The sequence below is a fragment of the Gigantopelta aegis genome, chromosome 14 (genome assembly GCF_016097555.1).
Source record: "Gigantopelta aegis isolate Gae_Host chromosome 14, Gae_host_genome, whole genome shotgun sequence".
In the NCBI taxonomy this organism is placed as follows: Eukaryota; Metazoa; Mollusca; class Gastropoda; order Neomphalida; family Peltospiridae; genus Gigantopelta; species Gigantopelta aegis.
This window is the reverse complement of record NC_054712.1, coordinates 12,364,055-12,391,269: the sequence shown is the minus strand read 5'-3', so window position 1 is coordinate 12,391,269 and position 27,215 is coordinate 12,364,055. Positions and strand designations below refer to the sequence as shown.

At 37.1% G+C, this 27,215-nt stretch overlaps 1 protein-coding gene across 3 annotated transcripts in view; it reads right to left on the bottom strand.

Moving 5' to 3' along the window:
* The window catches only part of LOC121388118 (centrosomal protein of 192 kDa-like), a 119,930-nt gene extending 97,164 nt beyond the window's left edge, over positions 1 to 22,766 (bottom strand). For 2 of the 3 annotated variants that reach the window (XM_041519340.1, XM_041519342.1), the window contains exons 1-9: positions 22,702 to 22,765; positions 18,614 to 18,704; positions 17,892 to 18,011; positions 15,487 to 15,545; positions 13,468 to 13,839; positions 6,969 to 7,070; positions 5,391 to 5,529; positions 4,618 to 4,732; positions 325 to 366 (exon numbers count right to left, since the gene is read on the bottom strand). In XM_041519340.1, the coding sequence (XP_041375274.1) occupies positions 325 to 366; positions 4,618 to 4,732; positions 5,391 to 5,529; positions 6,969 to 7,070; positions 13,468 to 13,839; positions 15,487 to 15,545; positions 17,892 to 18,011; positions 18,614 to 18,690 (1,026 nt within the window). In that variant the 5' untranslated portion in view covers positions 18,691 to 18,704; positions 22,702 to 22,765. Of the gene's footprint in view, positions 1 to 324; positions 367 to 4,617; positions 4,733 to 5,390; positions 5,530 to 6,968; positions 7,071 to 13,467; positions 13,840 to 15,486; positions 15,546 to 17,891; positions 18,012 to 18,613; positions 18,705 to 22,701 lie in introns of all 3 variants that reach the window. The other variant, XM_041519343.1, reaches the window with a different exon arrangement.
* Positions 22,767 to 27,215: the final 4,449 nt, after the last annotated feature.

Genomic DNA, 27,215 nt, shown 5'->3' with positions numbered 1-27,215 from the left:
TATTTATTTTAAAGGACACTCCTCCTAAATATGAACATTGGCAGTGTACACTGACTGTGCGCCATATTTTGGTGGGGTGTGATCATCTGATACCGACTAGAAATTATATATTTGGCAAAGGAAATGTTTTGGAATCTTTTAAATTCCACGTAGAATTGATGCACTGGCTGTAACGAGAAATAGCCCAATGTGCCCATTGACAGGGATCGATCCCAGGACTGACAGATACTAAATCCAAATTAAAAAAACAAAATTGAAGTAAAATACTACAAGGCTGGCTTGTTCTTTGGTCGACGTAACTTGAGAAAAGGTTTGAGCGCTCACCTCGGTTAGAAGGTCGTCTCCCATTGGTTGGATTCTCTCCTCCTGAAAACAAGATTGAAACTCATCAAACAAACCATGTGACTCTGCATCTCTAAATCATTAAATGTCCGTTACATTCATCACAATATAACGTCCAGTAGTAGCAACGAAAGTATCTTCACATCGATGAAGGTAAAAGAAATAGCAGACAATCCGTAAAGATATTCTGCCAAGTTTGCTGCCATTGTAACATGCATCTGAGAAAATAGGAGCGTTGTAACTACTGATGGGTATTGACAAAATGTTTTGTACTGCGATATATTGGGATACAGGAACCTGAATTGCAATACGTACCACGATATATTGCAAAGACCTATACTTAATTAGAATTCATAAAGTGCTCCAATTGCATGTACATTTTGTATAACTTAATAAAATGATACATCAGTTAATCAAGATTTGTTCCAAACAAGTGAAGCTATTGTTTCTTTTCTTAAACTGTAGTGCTGCAACGATAAACCGGTATACCGCGATAATTGATCAGCTCGATACGAACCGCGGTACAGTTTCGCATATCGTGATTTTTATGCGCTATTTTTTTCCCTTGTATCTTATTTGACTTGAAATAGGCAAACAAACAAAAACAACATCATTTTATTAATTAGTGATGACAGGAAATGTAACAATCACGTCAAGCGTAGTCGGCTTACTTGTTAGCATACGAAGTGATGTCGGTTATACTTGGTTCTAACTTCTAAACAAAACGTGTTAAAAGTCCAATGAAAATAACCAGTTAATGATAATTACAAATAAATGTTTTGTTACTTACACATTATCATTCATTGTTCATTTACATTGGAATACGACTACGGCTATCATCTTCAAAGAAATAAACCAACAATGAGAAACACACTTCGCTGTTTTTCACTGAACTCGGAATACTTCGGCTGATCGTTCAAAATATCGTGGCTAATAATCTCGGCTCTGGTTCTGTCGATCTGCCAAAACATTGCGACTCAATACGTACATTTCCGTGTCAAGCGAGCAGCAACAGAAAAACCCGATAGTAAGGATTTCCAAATGTGACAATTTATAAATAGTTTGACACCGTCACACCAGTGTTCTAGTAGACTAGTATTGTGTTAAAAATAAAAACAGCTGAAACTAATAAAGATCATTAAAAAATTATGCCTTCTGTTTTCATTAAAAAAAAAAAAAAAAAAAATATTAAATTTAAATAATATTAACTATATTGCAATACAGTTTCATATATCGCAATACGGTAGTGACCATATTGTTGCACCCCTATTAAACTGGTTGTTTTTGTTTGAAAATATACATGTAATATATATGACCAATACACGTACAACATATATCACCGCAATATCGGTATGCTAAAAAAAATATCTCAATACGTATTGTTTAAAATTTATATTGCAGGATACTGGTATATTGCGCATCTCTAGTTGTAGCAGCTAAAATTACTTATTAAATATATATCCTTGTTTAGAATAGCAATATCGGTATATTCAATTATGTATGTCACCCTTTGAACACAATAAATGCAGCTGCCTTACTAGAAATAAGTTTTCCAAAAATTATCCTACAGAAGTCTGTCTATATCACATAAATAAACAGTGAAACTGGTCTTCGATATGTCAGGAACGTCTCAGGGCTGTAGGCATGCTCCATGTTAGCACCAACCAGCGAATTGTGGCCTGTAGACTTAATGTGTCACAATCAGTCATTAGCCGATTGTGGGCCTCGATATCGACAACCAGAAATGTGGATGATCGTCCCAGTTTAGGACAGCCAAGGACCATCATAACTCCGGTTAAGGACTGCTTCATTAGGAATTACATGTTGATGAATCGAGGTCAATCAACAAATCAAATCGCAAGAGACCTCTGTGCAACAACTGGCATTACAGTGTCTGGTCAGATTATTCGTAACAGACTGCATAAAAGTAACATCTATGCATGTCGACTCTACGTTACCCTACCTTTGACTGCTAGACACATTGCTGCTAGACGTCAATGGTGTACACATCATAGACATTGGGCTAACAGGCTTGGGTAATGTTTTCAGACGAGTCCAGATTCACACTAGACTTCCATGATCAACGACAGCGTGTTTGGCGACATCCCAATGAACGCTACGGCAACGTCAACGTTTGTCCTTATGACGGATTTGGAGGAGGGTCTGTTTGATGAGGGGTGGCATCACCATGACTGCCAGAACACAGCTGCATATTGTTCATGGGAGGGTCACTGGGCAGTACTACCGTAACAACATCCATCGTTACGTCACAGGTCAAATCTTACAGAAATTCCCGAAATGAATTCAGCTGGTTCCGTTTTTCAGGGGAATATTTTTAAATCGGAAATATACTGGTATATAATATTTTTTTAATTTGCTTTTTAATTTTCTAATCATATGGTAAAGGACCACACAGTCCACACTATGGTAAAGAGAGGAAACCCACTGTTGCCACTTCATGGGCTACTCTTTTCGATTAGCAGTAAGGGATCTTTTATATACAGACCTTGCCTTTTAAGGAGCGCGGGTGCGATTGTGCTCGTACATCGCATTTAATTTCAGTCTGGTAAGTGTGAAAAATAACGCACGTAAAATAATTTTGTATACTGATTGCCATTATTTACCGTATGTAACTGATAGAAAGATCCATTTAATAATACCAGAATTTTTTTTACAAGTATGGTAGCGTCCATGCCAATCTGATTAAAATTAGCTCTACTGGTCTACCAGTAGATCTAACAGCATTGCGTGGACTCCCATGTCCAGGTGACATTTAATCTATAAATAGCAATTTAAATATCGACTAATTACACTTCGCCTTTTATAGCGTTACTCGGGAGTATACAAATTCTAAAAATATTGGGCGAGACTATTCATGCAATAGGCAAACTTACTGGTCTATTTCAACATTACAAAACAAGGAGAAAAGTGCAGTAATAAACTCTGGATTGAATACTAGGATAAACAGATTTTATAGCTATACCATCATGGTTTTTGTTTCGTCTTGAAACGAATTTTATATAAAATTTATATTGAAATTGGTTTCCGGAATCATTTCGTATACCCTTGGCATAATCCCGAATGTTAACAAATTCTTTTTAAATCACTGGCATGATTTTGCAAGTAAGGTTTTGATTGGTCGAATGAAAAGTCAACTGGACATGAGCTCCAACAGGGTGCTGTTAGATCCACAGGTAATAGTAATTAATCAGTGGAGCTAATTTTAATTAGATTGCGTCCATGCAAGATTTTAATATGACTGGTACTTATCTTTGCTATATAAATCGGAAAACACAGGTTTAATAGACATCTTCGAAGATGTACCAATCCGATAAAAACTTCTTTGCCTATTAGTATTTAATTTATTATTAATTAGAAACAGTACACACGTCTGATAACAATAACTCATTCATACTGTTCATATAGTTATGACGTCAGCGAAGTCGGTAAAATTGTCTCGATTAATTCATAACTGTTAGCTTACAAAGGTTACGTGAGGTCCCAAAAATGGCAATCGTGTAATTTCATACTTTCTTTAAAAAAAAGAAATGAAATTTAGACGGAATAATAAAAAGAAGGAAAAGAAATGATAATAGATATGTGGAAATAAGCCTAAATATTTTTTTTTAATGTTTACTGTTTTTCTGTTTTATCTTTTTAAAAAAATCAAACAAAACTTCATTTAAATATTTGTATTTCTGCCAGAGGTTAATGAATGTGCATATCTTATTTATATATTTATATAAGTACACACTATTGTAACAGTAATCAATAATCATTGCCGACTATTTAATTTTTGTTTTGTTTGTTAGAAAGTCACAAGAAAGGGAAAAGAAGTCGGAACTACACTAATGAACGAAACAACATAAAATTAGAAGAAACCATTATTGGTTTATTGGTTCATTTTTGCAACATATGATATGTCTATATTTACATGTACTAATTACTTCATAAATTAATAATGCTTGGTTTTCACTCACCTTAGCATTGTGGTCAGTGCGATTTTTCACTCGCCTAAGCGTATTGAGGTGTGCGATTTTTCACTCACCATGGTTTTTCAAAAGCCAAGGACTGTATATGTATCATCCCATAGACAGGATAACTCATCCCACAGCCTTTGATATACGTGGTGCACTGGCTGGAGTGAGAAATAGCCCAATTGTCCCACTGACTGGGATCGATCCCAGACATTAAGCGAACGCTTTACCACTGGGCTTTATTACTATAGTAAGATTAAAAGAGTATCTAATTTAATGGAATTACGAAGTGGGTTACCTCAGGGAAGGAGTCCTGTCTGTATGATGTTGGTTGGTACCCCGTGCCAGGAGCGAACCTGTGAGGAACCGACTGACTCGCCACAGACGAAGAGATCATCATTTGACCATCATCACTAATTAAAAAAAAAAAACATTAGTTACAAGATTTTACAGAAAAATAATATTTTTTACTCATCCATATTGTGGGTATTAAATACATGTGTGGTATCACATGCCAGTATGTAACATATGTTGGATAATAATTTACAGAAATCTGATGGGTTGCTTCATTGTGATGTGGTACATGCCGAATCTAAACCATCCACTATAAAAATTAACACTACTGGTACTAATGATGATTTTTACCAATGATGAGAAAGATAACAATGTAGGCACCATAAATAACAGAGGGAAAAGATTTAATCTGGTTTATGTAACTTATAAAAACCTGCAGAACTTGGTTTTGCTCATTAAATATTTTTTGAATCTCTATATTATAATAATAATATTATTTTTGAAATCTGACTTGATGACCATGGCTTCATGTTTTGGAAATTATTTAATATCATAAGGATCGCGTTTTCTTTCTTACGGATATTTCAAGTTAAAACTTTTTTTTTAAAATTCAAAACCGACCTCTCAATACAATGGATACCAGATTGACCATGCCTCCAAGTTTTGGAAATTATTTAATGTCATCTCATGTGGATCTGGTGTTCTTTCTTAAAGGAGATTTTAATTTAAACCTTAAAGAAAAAAAACCCTTTAAAGATAAGAATTTTAAAAACTGACCTCTCGCTACCACTGGTACCGTCGCCCCCACCCCCACCATCCCCAGGCTGGGGAGACACCATGATTTCCCCTTCCGCCGACTGACGCAGCATCATGGAATACCGGTTTACCTCGGGCTCCCCAGATGCACCCTCCAGACCTGAAAACAAAGGAAGGAAGAATGAAGGAAATGTTTTATTTAACGATGCACTCAACACATTTTATTTATGGTTATATGGCATCGGACCACACAGATATTGAGAGAGGAAACCCGCTGTCGCCACTTCATGGGGCTACTCTTTTCGATTAGCAGCAAGGGATCTTTTATATGCACCATCCCACAGACAGCCTTTGTTATACCAGTTGTGGAGCACTGGCTGGAACGAGAAATAGCCCAATGGTCCCACCGACGGGAATCGATCCTAGATTGATCGCACATCAGGTAAGAGCTATACCACTGAGCTACGTCCCACCCCATGAAAACAAAGGAAAGCAAATATTGAACACAGCAGCAGTTTAATTAGGCAGACAAAGTAGAAACCGTATTTTCAAATCTTAGCACTACGATATCGTAAATATTTAACAGAACAGTGGCAATTTAATTAGGCAAAGTAGAAACTTTGACCTACATTTTTTTAAACCATAGCACTACGGTATCGTAAATGTTTAACAACACAGTGGCAGTTTAATTAGGCAAAGTAGAAACTGTGTCCAATATTTTTAATTCTTAGCACTATGATACCGTAAATGTTTAACACGGCGGCGTTGTTATACGAAACAAACTGTTAACCATCATGCTAGTGAGGATGATTTAAACGGAACATTTGTGTTTGTCTAGGTGCAGCTCAAGAAATGCTGAATACCGACTAAGAAGAATTCCTTCATGAAATCATCTTTAGTAAGGTATTCTTTAAACAAACTTTAACGTTATAGTTTGTGATTAAATGGACGTAAACATGAAAACATAACACTAGAGCTAAGTGCTGTCCTGTCGAAAAAGTAGGACCTACATCTTGCCTTTTAACTTCGTACAGCCGAGATGAAAACATGCAACATATAAAAAAAAAAGTTTGTTTTTCGACACCACTAGAGCTAAATTCTGTCCTATCGGGAAAAGGAGGACCTACATCTTGCCTTTTTACTTCACACAGGCAACACGAAAACATGCAACATATTTCATTGTTAAACTGCAAATAAATTTGTTTTGTTTAACGACACCACTAGAGCACATCAATTTATTAATCAGTGACTAGTGGATATCAATCATTTGTTAATTCTGACAGTCCTAAAGAAGAATCCCACATTTTTCCATTAGCAGCAGGGATATTTTATATGCACCATCCCACAGACAGGATAGCACATACCACTGCCTTTGATATACCAGAACAAGAAATAGCTCAAACTGTAAGTCCTAGATCTATAAATTAAATTATAGCAGTTGTGTTAAAGGATGGCAACATGCAAATGAACTACCGTACATGGGTGCTGTGTTATGGTAACCAATGAACATTTTTCTTGAACCTGCCGTGACAGTTTGTTGACCAATTCTATGATATCCAATTAGAAATATTCTTTCACCTGCCATGACAATTTGTTTACCTGTTCTATAATTTCTTGATTGTTTCACCCGGCTGTCCTCTCCATCACCAACGCGATGCATCATGGGACTGGACAAAATGTACTTTGGATCTATGACACAGCCTGATAAAAGAAAGAAAGAAAGAAAAAAAAGACAATGTGGATATATTCAGGGCTTAAAAAGATACCTTAAACAATGTGGATATATTCAGGGCTTAAAAATATACTGTAAACAATGTGGATATATTCAGGGCTTAAAAATATACTGTAAACAATCTGGATATATTCAGGGCTTAAAAATATACTGTAAACAATCTGGATATATTCAGGGCTTAAAAAGATACCTTAAACCAACAGGATATATTCACGTCTTAAAAAGTCAAACAAGTTCATAATTATTGTGGGGAATTGGTAGGAATGTCATCATCATAGGTATAAATATTTTACGATTGCAACACTAAACTTGTAAACTTTCAACTTCAATTATCTCAAAATACTAAAAGTGACACCGTAGGTTATTCCCATGGTCCCTTCATATATTAACCCCCGTTTCAGGTTATGCTAAAATAAAATAAAAAAATGCATCTCTTTTGGGTAATTATAAAAAAGAAAGATGCAAGAGTAAAGTTTTGTTTTATTTAACGACGCCACTAGAGCACATTGATTTTTAATCTTATCATCGGCTATTGGACGTCAAACATATGGTCATTCTGACACTGTTTTTAGAGGAAACCCGCTGTCGCCACATAGGCTACTCTTTTTTACGACAGGCAGCAAGGGATCTTTTATTTGCGCTTCCCACAGGCAGGATAGCACAAACCATGGCCTTTGTTGAACCAGTTATGGATCACTGGTCGGTGCAAGTGGTTTACACCTACCCATTGAGCCTTGCGGAGCACTCACTCAGGGTTTGGAGTCGGTATCTGGATTAAAAATCCCATGCCTCGACTGGGATCCGAACCCAGTACCTACCAGCCTGTAGACCGATGGCCTGCCACGACGCCACCGAGGCCGGTCAAAGATGCAAGAAGACGTAGTCATAAATAGCCCCTACCCTCACACTCATTTGATTGACTGAAAAAAATATTGAAATTAAAAAATCCCTCATAGAAATAGGCATCACTAGACCACTATATTAATGAGTGTACAAAGTTGCATGAACTTAGCTTAAATAATTTTGGAGTTGTTCAGACTGATGGACAATGCCAGTCTTAATATTCCCCACAAATTGTGCTGTGGGGTATAAAATAACAAAGTGCACCCCTTTCCACGTTATGCAAATGAATAAACCCCCTCTAAGGTTATACAAAAATAAATAAATTGTAAAACACCCTTTCAAGTTAAAAAAAAATTTGGTTTCTCATGTATACAAAGCCATGTTCATGTTATTCAAATTCCGAATTTCTACCAAAAAAGTTTAGTTTAACGAAACCACAAGAGCACATTGATTTATTAATCATCGTCTATTGAATGTCAAACACTTGGTAATTTCTGACATACAAGGGACGAATTTCAATTTTTGGGGGGCACAGCAAGTGTTGCCTTCGGTTTAATAACAAAAATTAGGGCACCAAGGCAAGATGGAGGGGCACAAAGGCAAATTTTTCCTTCAAAAAATGGGCACGAAGGCAACAAACTGGCTATCAAGTTCTGACAAAGAAGGATTATATATACTACTCAAAAGAATTTAAGGGTCAGACGATATTTTCAACATTATTTTCTGAATGTCAATTATATTAGCTAGACCATAATGTCACGCATGGTATTGTTCCATTTTGACGAAAGTGGGTCTAAGCAACCCATAAATGAATTAAAATCCACTGTCATTGACACTGTCGACTAGTTCTAATGGCGAAAACATGCTTACATTTGCACGTAAATTAGGGCGAAAGCGAAGTCTGCTAAGTGCCCATAACTTGCTTTTTCACAAAGCGCTTCATTTGCACGCTTTGCACGTGTATTCCATGTTCCCAATGCTGAATTTCCGTATAATTGGAGCTTGCGTTCGTGTACGGTGCACGCTCCAAATTCGACAATGGTACGACTTCAACTGACTATCGAAGATCGAGGAAGGGCTATTGCTTGGCTTCAGGATGGCAATACGCAAAGAAATGTTGCTCTGAGACTTGGTGTCAGTCAGAGTGTCGTTGGCCGACTGTGGCAACGGTACCAAGCAACGAATTCTGTTCGAAATCGTCCACGTTCGGGAAGACCCCGAAGCACTACAAATAGAGAGGACCGCTACATCACCAATATGGCTCTACGTCAACGCACAACCACTGCACGCCGATTACGTGACAATCTGCGGACTGCGACTGGAACTCGAGTGTCTGATCAAACCATACGCAATCGTCTGAGAGCCAATAATCTACGCTGCCGTCGCCAGGCTGTTCGACCACCACTCATACCACGTCACAGAACGGCCAGACGTCACTGGTGCACGCTTCATCTGTGGTGGCAACGTGTTCAGTGGGGCCGAGTCATGTTCACTGATGAGTCCAGGTTTAGTCTCCAGTTCAACGATGATCGGGTTCGTGTCTACAGACGTCCTGGGGAGCACTTCGCTGACGTTAACGTTAGACAACGTCACCGGTTCGGTGGTGGCAGCGTCATGGTGTGGGGCGGCATCTCTATCCACCACAGGACCCCTCTCTATGTGGTGGATGGCAGTCTGAATGGAATCCGCTATCTGAATGAGATTATCCGGCCGTTGGTTCTCCCAGGCCTTCAGCAGATTGGCGGCGGGACAGTTCTGCAGGATGACAATGCCAGACCCCACCGCGCCAGGGTGGTAACGGACTTTCTCAGACAACAAGGTATCGCCAGGATGGATTGGCCAGCATATTCGCCTGACTTGGCCCCAATAGAACACGCCTGGGACGAATTAGGCAGGAGAGTTCGGGATAACCATGCCCCTCCGGCCAACCTTCATGATCTGGGTCAACTTCTTATGGCAGAGTGGCAGGCCATTCCCCAAGAGTTCTTCAGACGTCTGATCAACAGCATGAGGCAACGATGTGTCGAGTGTATTCGCGCCAGGGGTGGATTCACACACTATTAAACGAATGTTCTAATGTGTAAAATCCATGTTTGACAACCTTCAACTTTGACAGCATGTCATGTGACTTTCTTGTATACAGTGACGTTTATTTGTGGTTTTTTGTAAACATGGAACAATAAATAAAAATTTTGCTGTAGTTTACATCATCAATCTAATACACTCTGAAACTTATTTTTTTAATAAATTTTTGACCCTTAAATTCTTTTGAGTAGTATATTATAATTAATTACATTTGTATCTTTAAAAAAAAGTTCAACGTAACTATATTTTTGAATTAAAAAAGGAGCCATGAAGTGATAATAAAAGTACCTAACATTATTATAGTATGGTAACAGTAAATACATGATACAGGTATATGTATAACCTCATGTCTAAGACTCGGATCACTTCAGTTTAGTTTAGCCGACATCAGTGATTTTTGTGTTAAATAAATGTTTGACGATTTGTTATATACTGTATACAAGTAGATACAAGTACTACAGACTTGCTGAACCAGGGCTGTAGGAACAATATCTGGAGGGGGGGGAAGCCACAATCTTTAGTGAGAGGGCCAGTGTTGACTCTAGTTGGGGGGGGGGGGGGGGGGAGCACAAGCCAGATTTTAAAGTTATTTATATAGAGTCCGACAAACCCCATCAAAAAAAAACCACGCACACTTTTGTCCTGGTCCCACTGTACCCCATTACAAATCCCTGCAATTGTTGACACACAAAGTGACAGGTACAAAATGCTGTTCTTGACTTTTGAAAAACAATGGCAAGTGAAAAATCGCACACCTCAAAACGCTTAGGCGAGTAAAAACCAAGCATTATTAATTTAAGTAATTGGTATATGTAAATGTAGAGATATATGTTGCACTAATCGAGACAATTTTACCGACTTCGCCGATTTCCATAACGAGTTCATTTGTGTAGGCTCAAAAGCCACTATTTAATTCAATTCCATTTTTTTTTTCTCCATAACTATATGAACATTATAAATGAGTTGGCCCTATCAGACGTTGTGATTTATTACTTTACAAAAGTAGATTGTTTCTAATTAATAATAAATTAAATAGGCAAAGGAGTTTTGATTGGATTGGTACGTCTTCGAAGATGTCCATTAAACAAGTGTTTTCTGATTTGGATAGCAAAGGTAAGTCATATATTAAAAGTATGCATAGACGCTACCATTCTTGTCACATTTGGGTTTTTTATGGTATTATAAAACAGGTCTTCTAACAGCTACATACAGTAAATAGTGGCAATCAATATGCAAAATTATTTTACGTGCACTGTTAAGTGTAACGTAAGTTATTTTTAACACTTGTCAGATTGAAATTACGTGCGCCGTCACCTTAAAAGGCAAGGTCTGAAAATGCATGGTTCATACAGGCAAAGACCCATAAAATTCAAGCCTTTTCAAGGACCTACCTTATGTTTTCAAGGACCATAAATTGTATACAAACCTTAACCAGCGATGTGAGTGGGCTCTCGCCCATGGCGCCACTGTTAATATCCTTGCGACAACAGGAACACACGGCCTTTGACACATCCTTACTCTCTCTGATCCACGCATATTTTCGACACCACGTTTTGTTAAAAACACACTTTCCACTAGGCATGTTTAAATTTGAACATGTGCATGCAAAAAAGAGATTCTGTGTCATCTCGCCTGACTATTGTTTGCAGTTCTCAAAACGAGGCTATTACGCTCGTCAATAATCGGTAAATCTCGGCTGAGGCATTCGGAACATAGCATTTATCCCGGAATGGGCCGAGTACATTCGGGTCGCGGAAAGGCGTGAGTGCTGGAATGAAAGTGCGAACACGGAAGTAAAAATGCTAAATTTCTTTCGAGATTGTTCCGTAATTTCTGGTTAAAATGACGCGCTAGTCGCACTGACATGAAATTCAAGCACTTTTTCCCAAAAAAGTTAAAATAAGCACTTTTCATTTCAAACTCCTAAATTCAAGCACTTTTCAAGACCGTGCGAACCATGAAATGTGCTAAAATATCCATGATAATAATGCAATTTACAGCAGTTAACAACATTTATAAATATATTCTTTGTTACTTAAGCATTATTATTCATTGTTTATTTATATCTGGATACAGCTCTAAATGTCATAGTTTATAATCATACATATATTATAAACCACGGCACAACATTTAGTTATTTTTAACGCTGGTGTCAAACACTATTTACAAATGACGATCACATTCGGGTATTTCCGTTGCTGCTCGCTTAATACGGAAACGCACATGATCTTTCTCTACAAATCGACTCGGAATATCTCGGCAGATCAATGGAATAACACTGAGTGTAATTAGACTTGTGTACCAAGTTCATCCAACGAACATTTTCACTAACTATTTGATTGTTTCCTGATGTGTTCGTTTGGTTTACTGTGATGTGAAATGCACAATCTGATTAAAATTAGCTCTACTGGGCTATTAACCAGTGGAGCTAATTTTAATCAGATTGTGAAATGCATAAACCTGTCTAGTGGATGTTTATCTGCTCAGTCTCACCGAAGTCGGCCCAGGTGTTCCGATCACAAACGCTTCACGTGATTTTGACGCGCTCGAAAGTTACTATTAGTTAATTTGTTTGAGGATGAGAGTGATATCCAAACAATGAATAATAATGTGTAAGTCACACAGAATATATTTATAAATGGCTTTAACTTTAAACTGCTGTAAATGTTATTTCTTATGGGCATTTTAGCATGTTCTATTTTAGATCCAAGTATAACCGACTTTGTGTGTCAACAAGCAAGTCGATCTCACTAGATGTGATTATTCATGTCACATTTTGTCATTGCTAAATAATAAAATGCTGGGTTTAAAAATAATAATAATAATATTATATTATCATGGAATGCATGGAAGAGTACGGTGGCAAACAAGGTAAGACATAGCAGCATTTTTCTTGCTATAATATTTTCGGGGTATAACGGCAAGTAAAGAGGGCAACTACGGCAATTGCCATCAGTGCCGTGCTGAAATTCGAACCCTGGATATATAGCCGTAAAAAAAAACCTGCTACATTTTTCTATTAGTAGCAACGGATCTTTTATATGCATTATTCCAGACAGGATAGCACATACCACAGCCCTTGATATACTAGTCATGTTGCACTGGCTAGAGCGAGAAATAGCCCAAGAGGCTCACCAACTGGGATCGATCCTGAAACGACCGTACATCAAGCAAGCACTTTACCATTAGGCTACATCCCACACTGAACTCTGCAAATACAGTCTAGTAATTCTATTAATGCGCCTCTACCCAAGCATGGTTCAAATACAGTAAACTGACCCAGGGTTCGACAAATCCATTTGCCCTCAGTCCCAGCTAGTAAATTTTTGGTCTGGGATAGTGTAAATTATTAATGATATTACTGTAATACATAGGGCACTAGCCAAAGCTTCTTCGAGGCTGGTAACTTTCTCAAACATTTGTCAAACACTGACTGACCATGTGCTTGTCCCTGGAAGGCAGACACCTCAATTTCTTCGTCAGACTCCTGACCTTCACCCTGCCCGTGCTCGTAGTCATCATGGTGACTGAAGTCACCATCCAGTTCATCCAGTTCGTCGTCATCGAACTGGATGTTGATGACGCTCGCGTCAAACATGGACTCCTCGCTCATCGTGGCGAGCTCCCCCCCACCAAACAGATCTATCCCATTGAGAGCCCCTTCCCTGTGACGGTCGACACTGGGCCGTTTCTTCACCGTGTTCACATCATCACTCCGACCCAGAGGCTGAGAATCAGACGACCCAAGGGATGGCGGCAACGATCGGGCGTTCGCTGGGGTGTCCAGTAGGAACTGACTGTCCGACAATTCTGGAAAATAGCAAATGGTTAAAGCTTGTTTAATTTTAACAACACCACTAGGGCACAATTATTTGTTAACCATCGGCTATTAGCTATCAAACATTTGACAATTTTGGCATATAGTCTTGGAGGAAACCTGCTGAATTTTTCCATTAGTGGCAAAGGATCTTTTATATGCACCATCCCACTGATAGAATAGCACATACCAGTTGTGGTGCATTGGTTAGAACAAGAAATCGCCCAATGACCCCATCGACAGATCGATTCTGAACCAAAAATGCTTTTTCACTGGGCTTTGCCCTAGCATTCATCTATTAGATGTCAAACATTTGGTAATTTTGAGTCTTAGAGAGGAAACCTGCTAAATTTTTCCATTAGTAGCAAGGGATCTTTTATATGCACTTTCCAACAGACAGAAAAACACATACTACGGCCTTTGACCAGTTGTGGTACACTGGTTGGAACGAGAAAAAGGAAGGAAATGTTTTATTTAATGACACACTCAACACATTTTATTTATGGTTATATGGCGTCAGATATATGGTTTAGGACCACAAAGATATTGAGAGGAAACCCACTGTCACCATTTCATGGGCTACTCTTTTCGATTAGCAGCAAGGGATCTTTTATATGCACCATCCCACAGACAGGGTAGTAAATACCACGGCCGTTGATATGCCAGTCGTGGTGCACAGGCTGGAACGAGAAATAGCCCAACGGGGATCGATTCCAGACCGACCATGCATCTAGCGAGCACTTTACAACTGGGCAGTAGCACTCCCAATTGCCATCGCGTTTTTCGAGAGCCTTATTTAATCAAACTATGCAATACGTTCATCTGGCGCCCTACAACAAAAAATTGTTTAACCTTCTGACTACTGGAATAATTTTTGACAAAAAACATGTGCAGGGGATACAAAGCAGTTTGTTTTGTCTAATAACACCGCAAGCGGACAAAAAACCACTTATTTGGCACCAAATTTGTCACGTGATCAGAATGGTCATTCTGTCTTTTGTGTCCACTAACTATCGTCTGATATTTTTTCCTCATTTACAGATTTATTTGGTTGTAACTGTTAATTTTTACTTTCTGTCATTTGTTTATTTAGCAATTCTTTATAAAATATTAGAAAATTTCATTTGAATCATACATATCACAGCTTATGAAAACAACAGAATTGTTCATCATTAAAATCATAAAGCGATCGATTCTTTTAATGAAAATGGAAATAAAATTAGCATAAATTTTTTTATCCGACATTAGGGGATCATTTTACAAAAATCTTTATTGTTTTTCATATATCTTGAAATCTTTATTAAAATAATATTAAAACTTTGATCCGTTCAGGAAAACGAATGTTCATGAATGTCTGACCGACAACATCTCGGGTTCAAATTTATGGTACCAGTACATAAAAGATGAGTCGGCTTGTATTTCATACCAATGTTTTTGTACAAAACACTGAGGGGGAAAATAAGGAGTATGTCTTTCCACAAAGTCAACTAACATACGATGAAATATGGTAACCAAGCTTAATTTTTTTCATTATAATAGCACATACCACAGACTATGATAATTGATATACCAGTCATGGTGCACTGGCTTGGATGAGAAATAGCCCAATGGGCCCCAGGAAGAGGAAGGAGGAAAAATACCTGGCATGGCATCCAAGTCTAGAATCCCCAGTGAAGACCTCGACTCACTTTCAGTCAACCTGAATAAGAAAATGTAAATTTGTAATTTTAGGAACAGTAACATTCTGGATATCTCACCTGACGTCATGCAAGTCGACATACTGTACACTGTATTTACCATCGTTTTGCACAGAGCACATGCCCAAAATAATAAAAGAACAGGAAATAGATTAATTGAGAGTATGGCAGCTTTAGTTTTTCATTTTCCAATGGAAAATACCTGGAATTTTTTTTAGTTAAAAATGTGATTTTCAGCAAGTATTTTCACTAGATAATGGCGGAACATCAGGAATTGATAGCTGATTGTGACAGTTAATTTAATAATAAATTTGATAGTTTTTCCAATGAAGAAATTAACAAAATATTGGGATATAAATCATAGTTAGTTTCAAAAGGAAAATGTCGTCAGAAAAATATAGTGATTGGGAATAATGGCTGTAAATACCAGATAACTAATCCCAATTGCTGTAAAATGCGACTATTAATTTTTTGCATATTTTAAAACCAAATTAACCAATCTAAAATATCATAAAAACCAATGAAAATAATACTTCCCTTTTCACATATGAACATTATTTTATGTATTTATTTAAAAAATTCAACCAACACTTATAAACTTGTCTCCACTCAATGTGACTTCTTTTTATCAAAAATAAATCCAGTCAGAAGGTTAAAATCAGTGTTGAAAATTGGCTAGTATTTCATCATCGATTGTTGGTTAAAATTGGCTGGCACCAACCGATCAACTTTTGATTTCACAATTCGATAAAGTTCTATGAACATAACAAAGAATTTGAATTACAAAGAAAGAAATGTTTTATTTAACGACGCACTCAACACATTTTATATACAGTTATATGGATATATGGTTAAGGACCACACAGATTTTGAGAGGAAACCCGCTGTCGCCACTACATGGGCTACTCTTCCGATTGGCAGCAAGGGATCTTTTATTTGCACTTCCCACAGGCAGGATAGCACAAACCATGGCCTTTGTTGAACCAGTTATGGATCACTGGTCGGTGCAAGTGGTTTACACCTACCCATTGAGCCTTGCGGAGCACTCACTCAGGGTTTGGAGTCGGTATCTGGATTAAAAATCCCATGCCTCGACTGGGATCCGAACCAAGTACCTACCAGCCTGTTGACAGATGGCCTAACCACGACATCGGTAATTTGAATTACAAGGACAATGCATATGATGTAATGTTTACCCCAGTACACACTACAAATCACTAATTTTATATTCAAAATTTACGTACCGGGGTAAACGTTATCAGGGATCGAACTTAAAAATTTGCTGCCTACAGCAATATTTTATAAGCATTGCCATTTGTGAAATGGCCCACCGATGGCAATTTGGAGCCTGCCTACAATATTGTTTTTTAAAAAGTGACTTTTCTTTTAAAACAAGTTGGACATTAGTTAATGAAAATTTAAGGTTTTTAAAAGATATATTCACTGAAAATAACTGATATGAACTTTGAAGAAGATAAGAATTGGGATTACTCGTCGTCTCATGAAAGTAAAGCTAAATTTGATGTCAGTGATTGTAGTGGGGGGGATTTTAAATATTTTTTAAAAGATTAATTAAGGGGTTTTTTTGGTAAATTTTATTAGGCTAAGTAGACTCACAAAGATGTCACTTAAAATATTAACACACACTTAAAATATTAACACACACTTAAAATAAGTGTAACACTAGTCGTTTTCTTACAAACTGACGTTGAAAAATGTAAGGACATTTATACCATGACTGTTATTTGTGCAAATTATACATAGAAAGTAGATAATATTTAATATTTCCAAAACGGTTTTCCTTTCTGGTTTAACATTAAGCCAAACTAAAATTAATGGTCACAAAAAAACCAAACAATTCACCTGCACTGTATGTTCAGAATGACATTTATACAAAGAGTTATTTCTGCAAATTATATATATAAAAAAAAGTACAGCATACTTGTCATTTCCAAAACTGTTTTCCTTTCCTTTTTAACTATAAGCAAAACTGAAATTAATGGTCATAAAAAAAACCCAAGAGAACAATTCACCTGCACTGGGCCCTGTTCCCCGGAGCGATCTTAGCCTGAAGATCAACTTAAGTGCATAGCTTAGCTATGCGCTTACTGTAATCTTAGGGCTAAGATCGCTTCGTGGAACAGGGTCCTGGAGGGTAAGCTGAAGTATAGCCAAAATTAGTATTATAAACCAAAAAAACCTATGACACTGGTCTTCCTTGATGTTTTTCACCAGATTCTGTGCCTGGTTGAAAATCTCATTCTGCTGTCTCTCGTTCAGGGTTCTGAAGGAGTATACTAGTGCATAGCCAATGTTACTAAAAAAAATTTGTATAAACCAATACAAACCTATGGGACTGGTCATTCCAGGGCAAAGTTGTGTCGGATTCACTCCATGGTGAGGCTGCATCAGGAATACCGTGTGCGACATACGATCCACGAGGGTCAGTCGCAGCAAGTTCTCTCAATCTAATTAAACACAACAAACAGACTAAGACAAGCATCTATATCCAGAGAACAGAAATTCAAACTGGGGTTTAAATAAGCTCCCATTCACCAAAGATATAAGTTCCTGAAGAGGAATTGCTTTGTTTAATTTGTTTTGTAACGACACCACTACAGCACATTGATTAATTCATCATCGGCTATTGGATGTCAAACATTTGATCATTTTGACATATAGTCTTAAACAGGAAAAACTGCTACATTTTTCCATTAGTAGCAAGGGATCTTTTATATATGCACCCAGGGTTTCTGCCAGAGGGTAAAATGGGTATGGCACCATAACCAAATTTTTTTTTGTTTAAGTTGACCGTTTGATAAAATTAATTACTGTTATCGTAATTGTATGATTTTCTTAACCCTAACTCTAAACTTATCCCATTTTCTTCGTGGGGAAGGCCCCCCATACCCACTGTTGACTGTGATTGCATTCAATTTCATAGCACCATACCTAAAAATTTCTTTCTGGCACAACCCCCACAGACAGAATAGCACATACAAAACAGCCTTGATATATCACTTATGGTGCACTGGCAGGAAAAAAAGAAAAGAAAAGACAAAATGTTAACCTGTTCCGATCTCTAGCTGCCGTGGATGTCGCTAGTGGTGTGGGCATACAGTTTATTGAACTATCGCTGATATCCATAATGCTAGGCCAATCTGAAAGCAAAGTTAAAGTTTGTATTCTTTAACACCACCACTAGAGCACATTCATATATACCAACATCCAAAAGAAACTTTACATGCATAAAATTTAATAATTTGATAAATATTGTTGCTAATCAAAAAGAACCCATTTAGAAACCACCGTACAAACACTTTGCATGTATCAAGAAGTGCACTGCAGGCCTGGAAATTATTTTAATTGTGCCTGTCAAAATGACCAATGTCGATCAATTAGAGCCTGTCATAAATGAAAATGTGCCTGTCACCAAATGTTGAAATAATGTTACTGTTGTCCTTTAGACATCTTGTACTATTCAGGGCTCGCGTCGTCAGTTGCCAAATTAGTCATTGGATAATAAAAAAATTTAAACGGCTAATAAAATTTGCAAGTGGAAATTTTTTTGGCTAACCCATTTTCTATTTCCTGATGTGAACAAACGGTTACATAATCTATCCGACACCTGACTATAATAACAATACCAAATATTCAATTAGTGTAATTAATAGTGATCTCACGACCGGTAATAAGAAGCGGTGTCATCCAGAATACAGTATAATAATGTTTGCTTATTATAATAATTACAGTTATTAATTTTAACTGCATTTATTCAATATGTATGAAAGCAAAGTCTGAAAGATCAGCCAGACCAAGCAAAAACAAAATGCCTACTAGACTGGTTTATGCATTTCACATTAAACCCAATGTCAACATCGGGAACTAACTCTGGGGGACAGTGCATACACCCCCAACACGAAAAATCAAAGTAATATATTAACTGCCCCTACCCCCCAATGCTGTCTTTGATTTTGAACAGGGATAATGGTTTTGTTATTCAGATTATTCCAATTTGTACATAATTAGCTGAAAAAGATGCATTTTTATATTCATATATACTGAACAAATTAAGAAACTTCCACTAACTTTGCTTGAACATAACTTGATGAAAACAAACCGGGGGAATAATTGTTATATATGCGTTTAAAGAGTGTTCCATGATGCATCGTTTGGTGCAAAAATCATGGCCATAGGTTAACAGAAACTGGGAGAAATTTTGACCAAGTGTGGTAGGGGTTCCAAAAAAAAACAACCCCACTTAATAATGGGTATGACCACCTCTTGAATTGACCACTGCAGTGCATCGCAGGCGCATATAACTGACTAAAGCTTCCTGAATGAGCGCTTGACGAAGTTCGCAGGTGGGTTGGGACGACGCCTCAATCGTCTGTCCAGTCTATCCCAGACATGCTCGATAGGTTGAGATCAGGACTTTTAGCGGGCCAGTCATCAATGAAATCTATTTTATTTGTCCTAAGAAAATTTACAGTGTCTCTAGCTGTATGAGAATTGGCATTATCATGCTGACAAATCGAGATGTTGGCGTTGTTATGGAACAGAGAAATGACGTGATGAGCGATTATGTCATCGCGGTAATATTGAGCATTTAAATTGCCATCAACGACGACTAGCGGTGAACGATAACCATGGGCAATGGCTGCCCAGACCATGACAGAACCCGACCCCCGAAACGATCTCGTTCAAGAACACAACAGTCAGCATAGCGTTCATTTCTCCTACGGTAGACGCGCACCCTGCCATCACCACGTTGTAAAGAAAAGCTGGATTCATCCGAAAAAAGAACGGTATTCCAGCATCGCCGTATCCAACGAGTGTGTAGACGTGCCCAATTAAGACGATGACATTGCGTTCAAACGCATCCGACGTAAGGACGTTGTGCATGTAAACTGTTCTCCCACAGACGATTACGAACAGTTTACCCACTGATTCTGTTATTATGAAGCCCAGGTGTGTTAGCAGCGGCAGTTTGGAATCGATTGCACAAATGTGTGTTCACGATATAGCGGTCTTGACCACGCGGACGTCCACGGCGTGGCAAGCGTTGGTGCGTCCTGTCGTTCGAAATATTACGCGAAGATTTCGTATCGCTTGACTAGAACTCCCAACATGCCTTGCAACGTCTTCTGTCGACATGCCAGCATCAAGCATGCCAATCGCCTGTTCGCGTAAATTATTGGGTATTCTTGGCATACTAAAAATGCTACAATGTAAAAAACGTTAATTGTTTTACAAATTTTGTAGCGTTTTCGTTCACTTGACAACAATGTCAGTAAGACAAGTAAAACAAATTGACCGAATACTACACGGGACATGTCGAACCATGCATGCACGTGCAAATTGAATTTCACGTTGTCGACGATTAACAGTGCAAAAATAATCGATAAAATTCATGAATCCTGATAATACAGCTCAAGGCTAATACTACCTATATAATTTCATTACACAATGAATTTTTTAACAACAAATACTATGTGTACAAATCGGAAGTTTCTTTTTTTGTTCAGTATATAAATACTCTATACAGTACTGCAAAAAACAATTTTGGCTAAAACATTTTCATAATGGCTAATAAAAATCCCATTTGGCAAATTTTTTGATCCAGGGTGAGCCCCGACTATTACATAATATACCTGTAAGCACATTATGCAGTAAAACTCATCTAAATAGTACAGCTATAGGCTAAATTGAGCCCAGAGTATTAAGTCTATTCTTCCTTCTTTCCTTTTGTTGCAACATGTTTATTACTATCACTTTACATTTCATGTGAAATAGAAATTATTTTAAGATGTAATATGCACTTGAATGTCGTTTAATAATATAATTGTCATATACTATAATTGTATGCAGTGCATATTATTATAAAATAAGGAATGGGGATTCATTCAGACGTCCATAAAAATAGATTGAGGTAAGGGTGGTATAACGGCCTTGTTTTATTTCATTAAGGTCAACGACAGTCACTTTTCGCACCCTTGTTTTGGCTTTGTACAGTAAATAAAACATATCCAACAGTAATTTTTTGATATGATATATTTGACAAAAGGTACTTTTTACTTCTTTTATCTTTTGAAACGTAAAAATTAACCTGTAAAAAAACGTTGTCCGCATGTTATAGAAATCTGACAGGGGTCAAGGCTAGTAGACCAGGTTTTTTTTTAATGTGGCAAAGCATTGTAATAATATTGCTAATTTTGAATTTGAATGACGTCAGTATTCCAATGACGTCATTTTGAATCGCCTTACAATAACCATACACTGGGTACATTTGTTTGAACATTACTAATGCATCTGAATGTTTGAAGAAAATCTTGTGATTAAAAAATTGTACCTTCTACGAAATATGGATTTCAAGTGAAATTACGGTAAGATATGCTATATTTATTGTATACGAACCCAAAACAAGGGTGCAAAAAGTGAATGTTGTCAACCTTAGTAGCAGACAATGATATTTCGGGTAGCAGGTGAGTAAAATTCATTGTGAAAATTTGGAGATAGAGGGATATTTATGTCTGTACTATGTTAAAAAAGTGCCTTACGGAAAATAGTACTTTTAATTACATGGCATTTTTAACTTTATACTTACTGCAAACAGGCAAATTGAAAACATTACATTATTCTTATCAATAAAAAATACTCCCATTAACAGTTTCTGCATTTGACTCATAGCTTTTCTTTGATGATGCACAGGTGCTATTTAAAGATAGCGCGCCAATAGTTCATAAAAATAAACTCGAATGTAAATACTTGTGCATTTACATTCGAGTTTATTTTTATAAAATAGCGCGCCAAAACACATACCGCGTTATAATACATACCGAGACGATGTTATAAATATTGAAATACATAACTTTGATATGCACCAATTCACATATGAATATTATGTTATGTATTCATATATATATTTAAAAAAATGATATGAAAATTTGTGGGTAAATGTTATAAATTTGTATCTCCTCTAGCGCTAGACTCAACTGGTTTTTCACTTTTCAGGTTAAAGCAGCTGAAAACAATTGGACTAGACTAAATAAACTTATTTTCCCGTGAGTTTTAAGCACTTTCCATTATGAATATTTTCTAAAGCAGTTTTCAAAGTTTTACAGAATGCCTGCGAATCCTGAACTGACGACCACTTACCTGTTGAGCAGACGGCGTGCCACACAACCTATCAGGCTCAAACTACCAGCCACTAAGAAAATTAGAAGCCAGCAGTCACTTTTTTCAGTCATCCGCATTGACTGCCGTTCAGCGATTCGATTGGTTGAATCAGTACAATGCAATACAATAACTTTATTTCCATGTTCATATATGTATAATAAAAACATAGTCTGTTTGACCAGCAAAAATAAACATAGGCTGGTTGACCAGGAAAAATAAAGTACATAAAATATTAAACGCTAACATCAAAAAACTAAACTACAACTCTGTCTAATAAAGTACATGTAGTGTAGCCTAACAGATTCTATTGTCTTTTGTCTGATCTTCGATATTTGGTAAATTAAAATAAATATTATTAAGTGGAAGGGGGTCTAGTTAGCAGAGTAGTTCGTGCTGTGTCCAAATCTGAGCAGTTGATGATATAATAAAAAAATTCGTATTTATTTAGTGTTTGGAATATTGGGAATTCTTGTGCGAGTGTAATAAAATATTTTCTTCTGTTCATTTCTAGCTGTTTGCAGTCCATGAGAAAATGTGTCTCATCTTCCACTGCCTTTTTGCAAAGCTTGCAGAGTCGGTCTTTTCTGAGAATATTGTGATACCTGCCTCTTTCGATTTCGAGGCGGTGTGCACATCTGTTATTTTCTAACCAGTATTGTAATGATAGTAGGCCTATCCTTTGCTTCGCAACCTTTGCTACCGAACGGATTTACTTGTTTATTTGCTCATATTTGGATTATTAATACCAAATTTTATTAATATTTTGATATATTATATCATATTTTATACACTGTTGATGTTTTTATGTTAACATATAGGCATATTTTTTTTTATGTTAACATGCTTTTGTTGTAATCACGTCCTCTCTTTTTTTTTTGGTAAGTTTTTCAATATGTTCAGACCCGCTGTGGCGAGGATATTTTATTATTTTTCAGTGTAGCGGACCTTTCACCAGAGGACCAGACGATGTCCAATAATAAAAAAAAGGAGAATAGAACGTCCATCATTTGGGTTACATATCCATAATTTATTACTTCATCAGGCCTTTTATTATAATTTAATTTAGTGTTATTAGGCATTTTAAAAGCAATTTTTTAATTCAAAAAATAATGTTTAATTATTTCCGAGATGTCAGAAATCATTAAATTAATACAGTCTGTGGCAAAGGGGAGTTCTCGGTGTTTACCCTCTTGTTGTTTTTTTTAGTTCGTCTGCCTGGTCTGTCCTGGACCAGGGGAGTTTTTCGTAATTTGTGTTGTTGTGCGCCAGGAGTAAATTAATATGGTACAAAACAAGGGATTACGGTTAATTTGGTTTATTGTGTTACAATAGTTTTTTTTATAAGTGTCAGACGGGCTTGATAATGAGGTGGTAGTTTATTGCCATAATTATATTAAGTGAGCCTATTTGTAGACATTTTTTTTCAGCCTTTGTGTTTGAGCGTGAGCCAGAACCATGAGTTATGTGAGCTACGATAGCTAGGTTAGCTATGTGAGCTATAATTGGGTGTGAGGGATGACACAGATGTAACCAGCGGAACTGTAGGAGAACCATCTGCAAGAGATGTCTACAGACTAGCGTGGTGGCGGATTGTGATTAGAATATCTGCAAGAGATGTCAACAGCCTACCAACCAAGATGTGCTAGTGTCTGGTCGTCATCAAGATACTGATAGTATTCGCAATGACACTGTGTGACAGTGAATTTCAGATGAACTGGTTCAAAATGATTATTTAACTAAGGCTCGAACATTGACTAGAAGCTAGTTGGCTCAGACTGGCTTACTATGGACACCAGAATACAGTTTTTTGGGGAGTTTAATTTAAGGTTGGGGTAGTGATGTGTTTGGAGTGATAACGTCATTTTGTATATATTCATATTTTGTATATAATTTGTTAAAATGGTTTGTTTGACTTGTTTCTTGGACAATATGTTTTACTGATAGTCAATCTCTCGTCCATCTGTGAGTCCGTCAGGTCAGGTCATAGGGCTTTACGTGCACATTCAGAGCAAGCTGTTGTAGCGCACACCGCCTGGCCCCGTGCTTATAAATTTTAATAAAGTCCAGACTTTAACGTCATGGCAACGCCATTCAAATAGCATTACGTTAAAGCACGGGGTCTGGACCGAAAGAGTTCTCGGGGGGGGGGGGGGGGGGGTGTCTCCAAGTTCATTTTCTTGTTCCGTCCTCTTCTTTAATAAATTCATTAAAAGACGTGCCTTATAATATCCATGGACCCAGGGTCACCTCCACTTATCCTTATCGTTTGTTCCTCACTTTTATGAGGGGGAGGGAACGCTTTTTTTGAAAATGAAAAATGTCGATCAACATTTTTCATTTGGGGAAGTACACTTTCAGGACGGGGGGTGGGTGGTCAAAAGTGTACGGTTTGTACGCTCGTAAAAATGTTGAATTATGGATGGCCCCTAATGGAGGGGGTGTGGGTGAGCTTTAACCCGGCTGCCCCCGGATGGAGACAACCCACCGATGACAGATCTGAGAGTCCATGACCATAAAGGGATCCGGCGGGAAAATGGAGCATGATGGCTGGATGAAATAGGTCACGTGACTGAAAAGGGAGAGTCGTCGTCTGAAAGAATTATCTGTGCGCACTTGATTACAGAACCAAGTTATAGACCGGACCACTAATCACAGTAATATAACCGTAAGTACCACTTACCACTTAGGGATTTTACTTTAAAACTTTACTCCTGGATTTACTTAATTATTATGTAATAAACAAAATTCGTTCCAACTTTTATTATTACAATACCTAAAATCTTTCATTTGGTACTGTACCCCAGACTTAAGCTCAATTAAGACAATCAGCCAGTAATTCTACTTCTGGTAAACTGCTGTTTTAATGAAATGTGCTGCATTTAGTCTAATTTTTAAGTAACTTACTGTACCAGTGCTCTATTTCTTCATAACCTTTGCTACTACGAAACAAATTATTGTTCTACCAAATGGATTCTTTGTAACTGTTCATATGCTTGGTAATGAACAAATTTCTATTTATAAAAATTGAAATAGCTATACTTACCGGTATATGGAGAATAGTTACCTTCCACACTACCAACTTAATGAAATGTACAATTGTTCGTTTATCAGTTATATTATAACACAAATTACTTTTAATTTTACATATCAAAAGAAATCTCATTGAGAACTATTGTGATGAATGGCCAACAATTAAAGCAGTCATCAGGGCAGTTATGACATCAACTACTGAACTACAACTGGTAACTTTTTAATATATCATATAGAATAAACAAGTATTCAAGTATCTAAATTTCAGACTCATCAATCAATCAGGACCACACCTATATTACCCAGTATGTTACATCAACTTTTCACACCCATCCTTCCATCTGTACTAAAATCAATGATGTTCTCTCTATGGTTATGAATATTGGAATATGTAACTAGAATATATTAAGAAAGCTTTGTCAACCCTCCAAAGTATCCTTCTTTTGGGTGAAAAACTGTCAACAGTACTTTTTCTGTGTTCATTTGATGAATTTTTCACACCAATCTTTGCATCTGTCCTAAAATCGATGGGGACTACCAGGTTTTGAATATTAGAATACATAACTACAATATATTAACATATGTCTGTCACGCCTCCCAGTTTTCTTTCTGTCATTGCTCATATAGATGTACATAATGACTGTCATCTAATTGCAGTGTTATGATGTGCTTCAAAAGTTCACTGAAGGTTGCTTTCTTTTTTTTCTTTTTTCAGTAGCCTGCTATGAGAACATTGAGAATGACTGGAGTTTCAGTGTAGTCGCCTCTCCTTGTATCACTTCACCTGTACAGGGCCACAACAAATACAACCATGGTGATGACCACAGACTGATATAACATTGCCTAATTGTACAAGCAATAAATAGCGACTGCCAATCGATTCCCATGTATGATTACAATAATACAGTAGTGTAGGAAGGTGCCAAAAAGGGGGGGGGGGGCAGACATATATATATATATATATATATATATATATATATATATATATATTTATCCTGCAACCACCGTTCCTATTGACATAATATTATGATGGATAAAGCAGTCGTAACCAAATACTGGCAGGATATGTCTTGAGTCACACGCATAGCTACATTACAAAATTGCTCATTTGACCTATAGGTCATCGTACAATGTGGCTGAAATAATAGCTTTTCCCCTTAATTTTTATGGTCTGCAGGATAAAGATAATAAGCAGTTAATGACATCGGATATCTGCTTTATCCTATTCAGGCTGAATGAGAAATTCCGCTTGGCAGAGCCTTGTAGAATTTCCCATTCTTACCATCACAGGATAAGCTGATATCTGACTCATTAACTCGTTATTCACTATATATATATAAACCATCACTGCTGCTACTGGATCAAGAAAAGTGGAGAGCATATACGCCCCCCACCCCCACCCCACTTCCTACGCTAGTGATACATATGTATAGTGAAACATTTATTTCTGGTTGGTTTTTGCC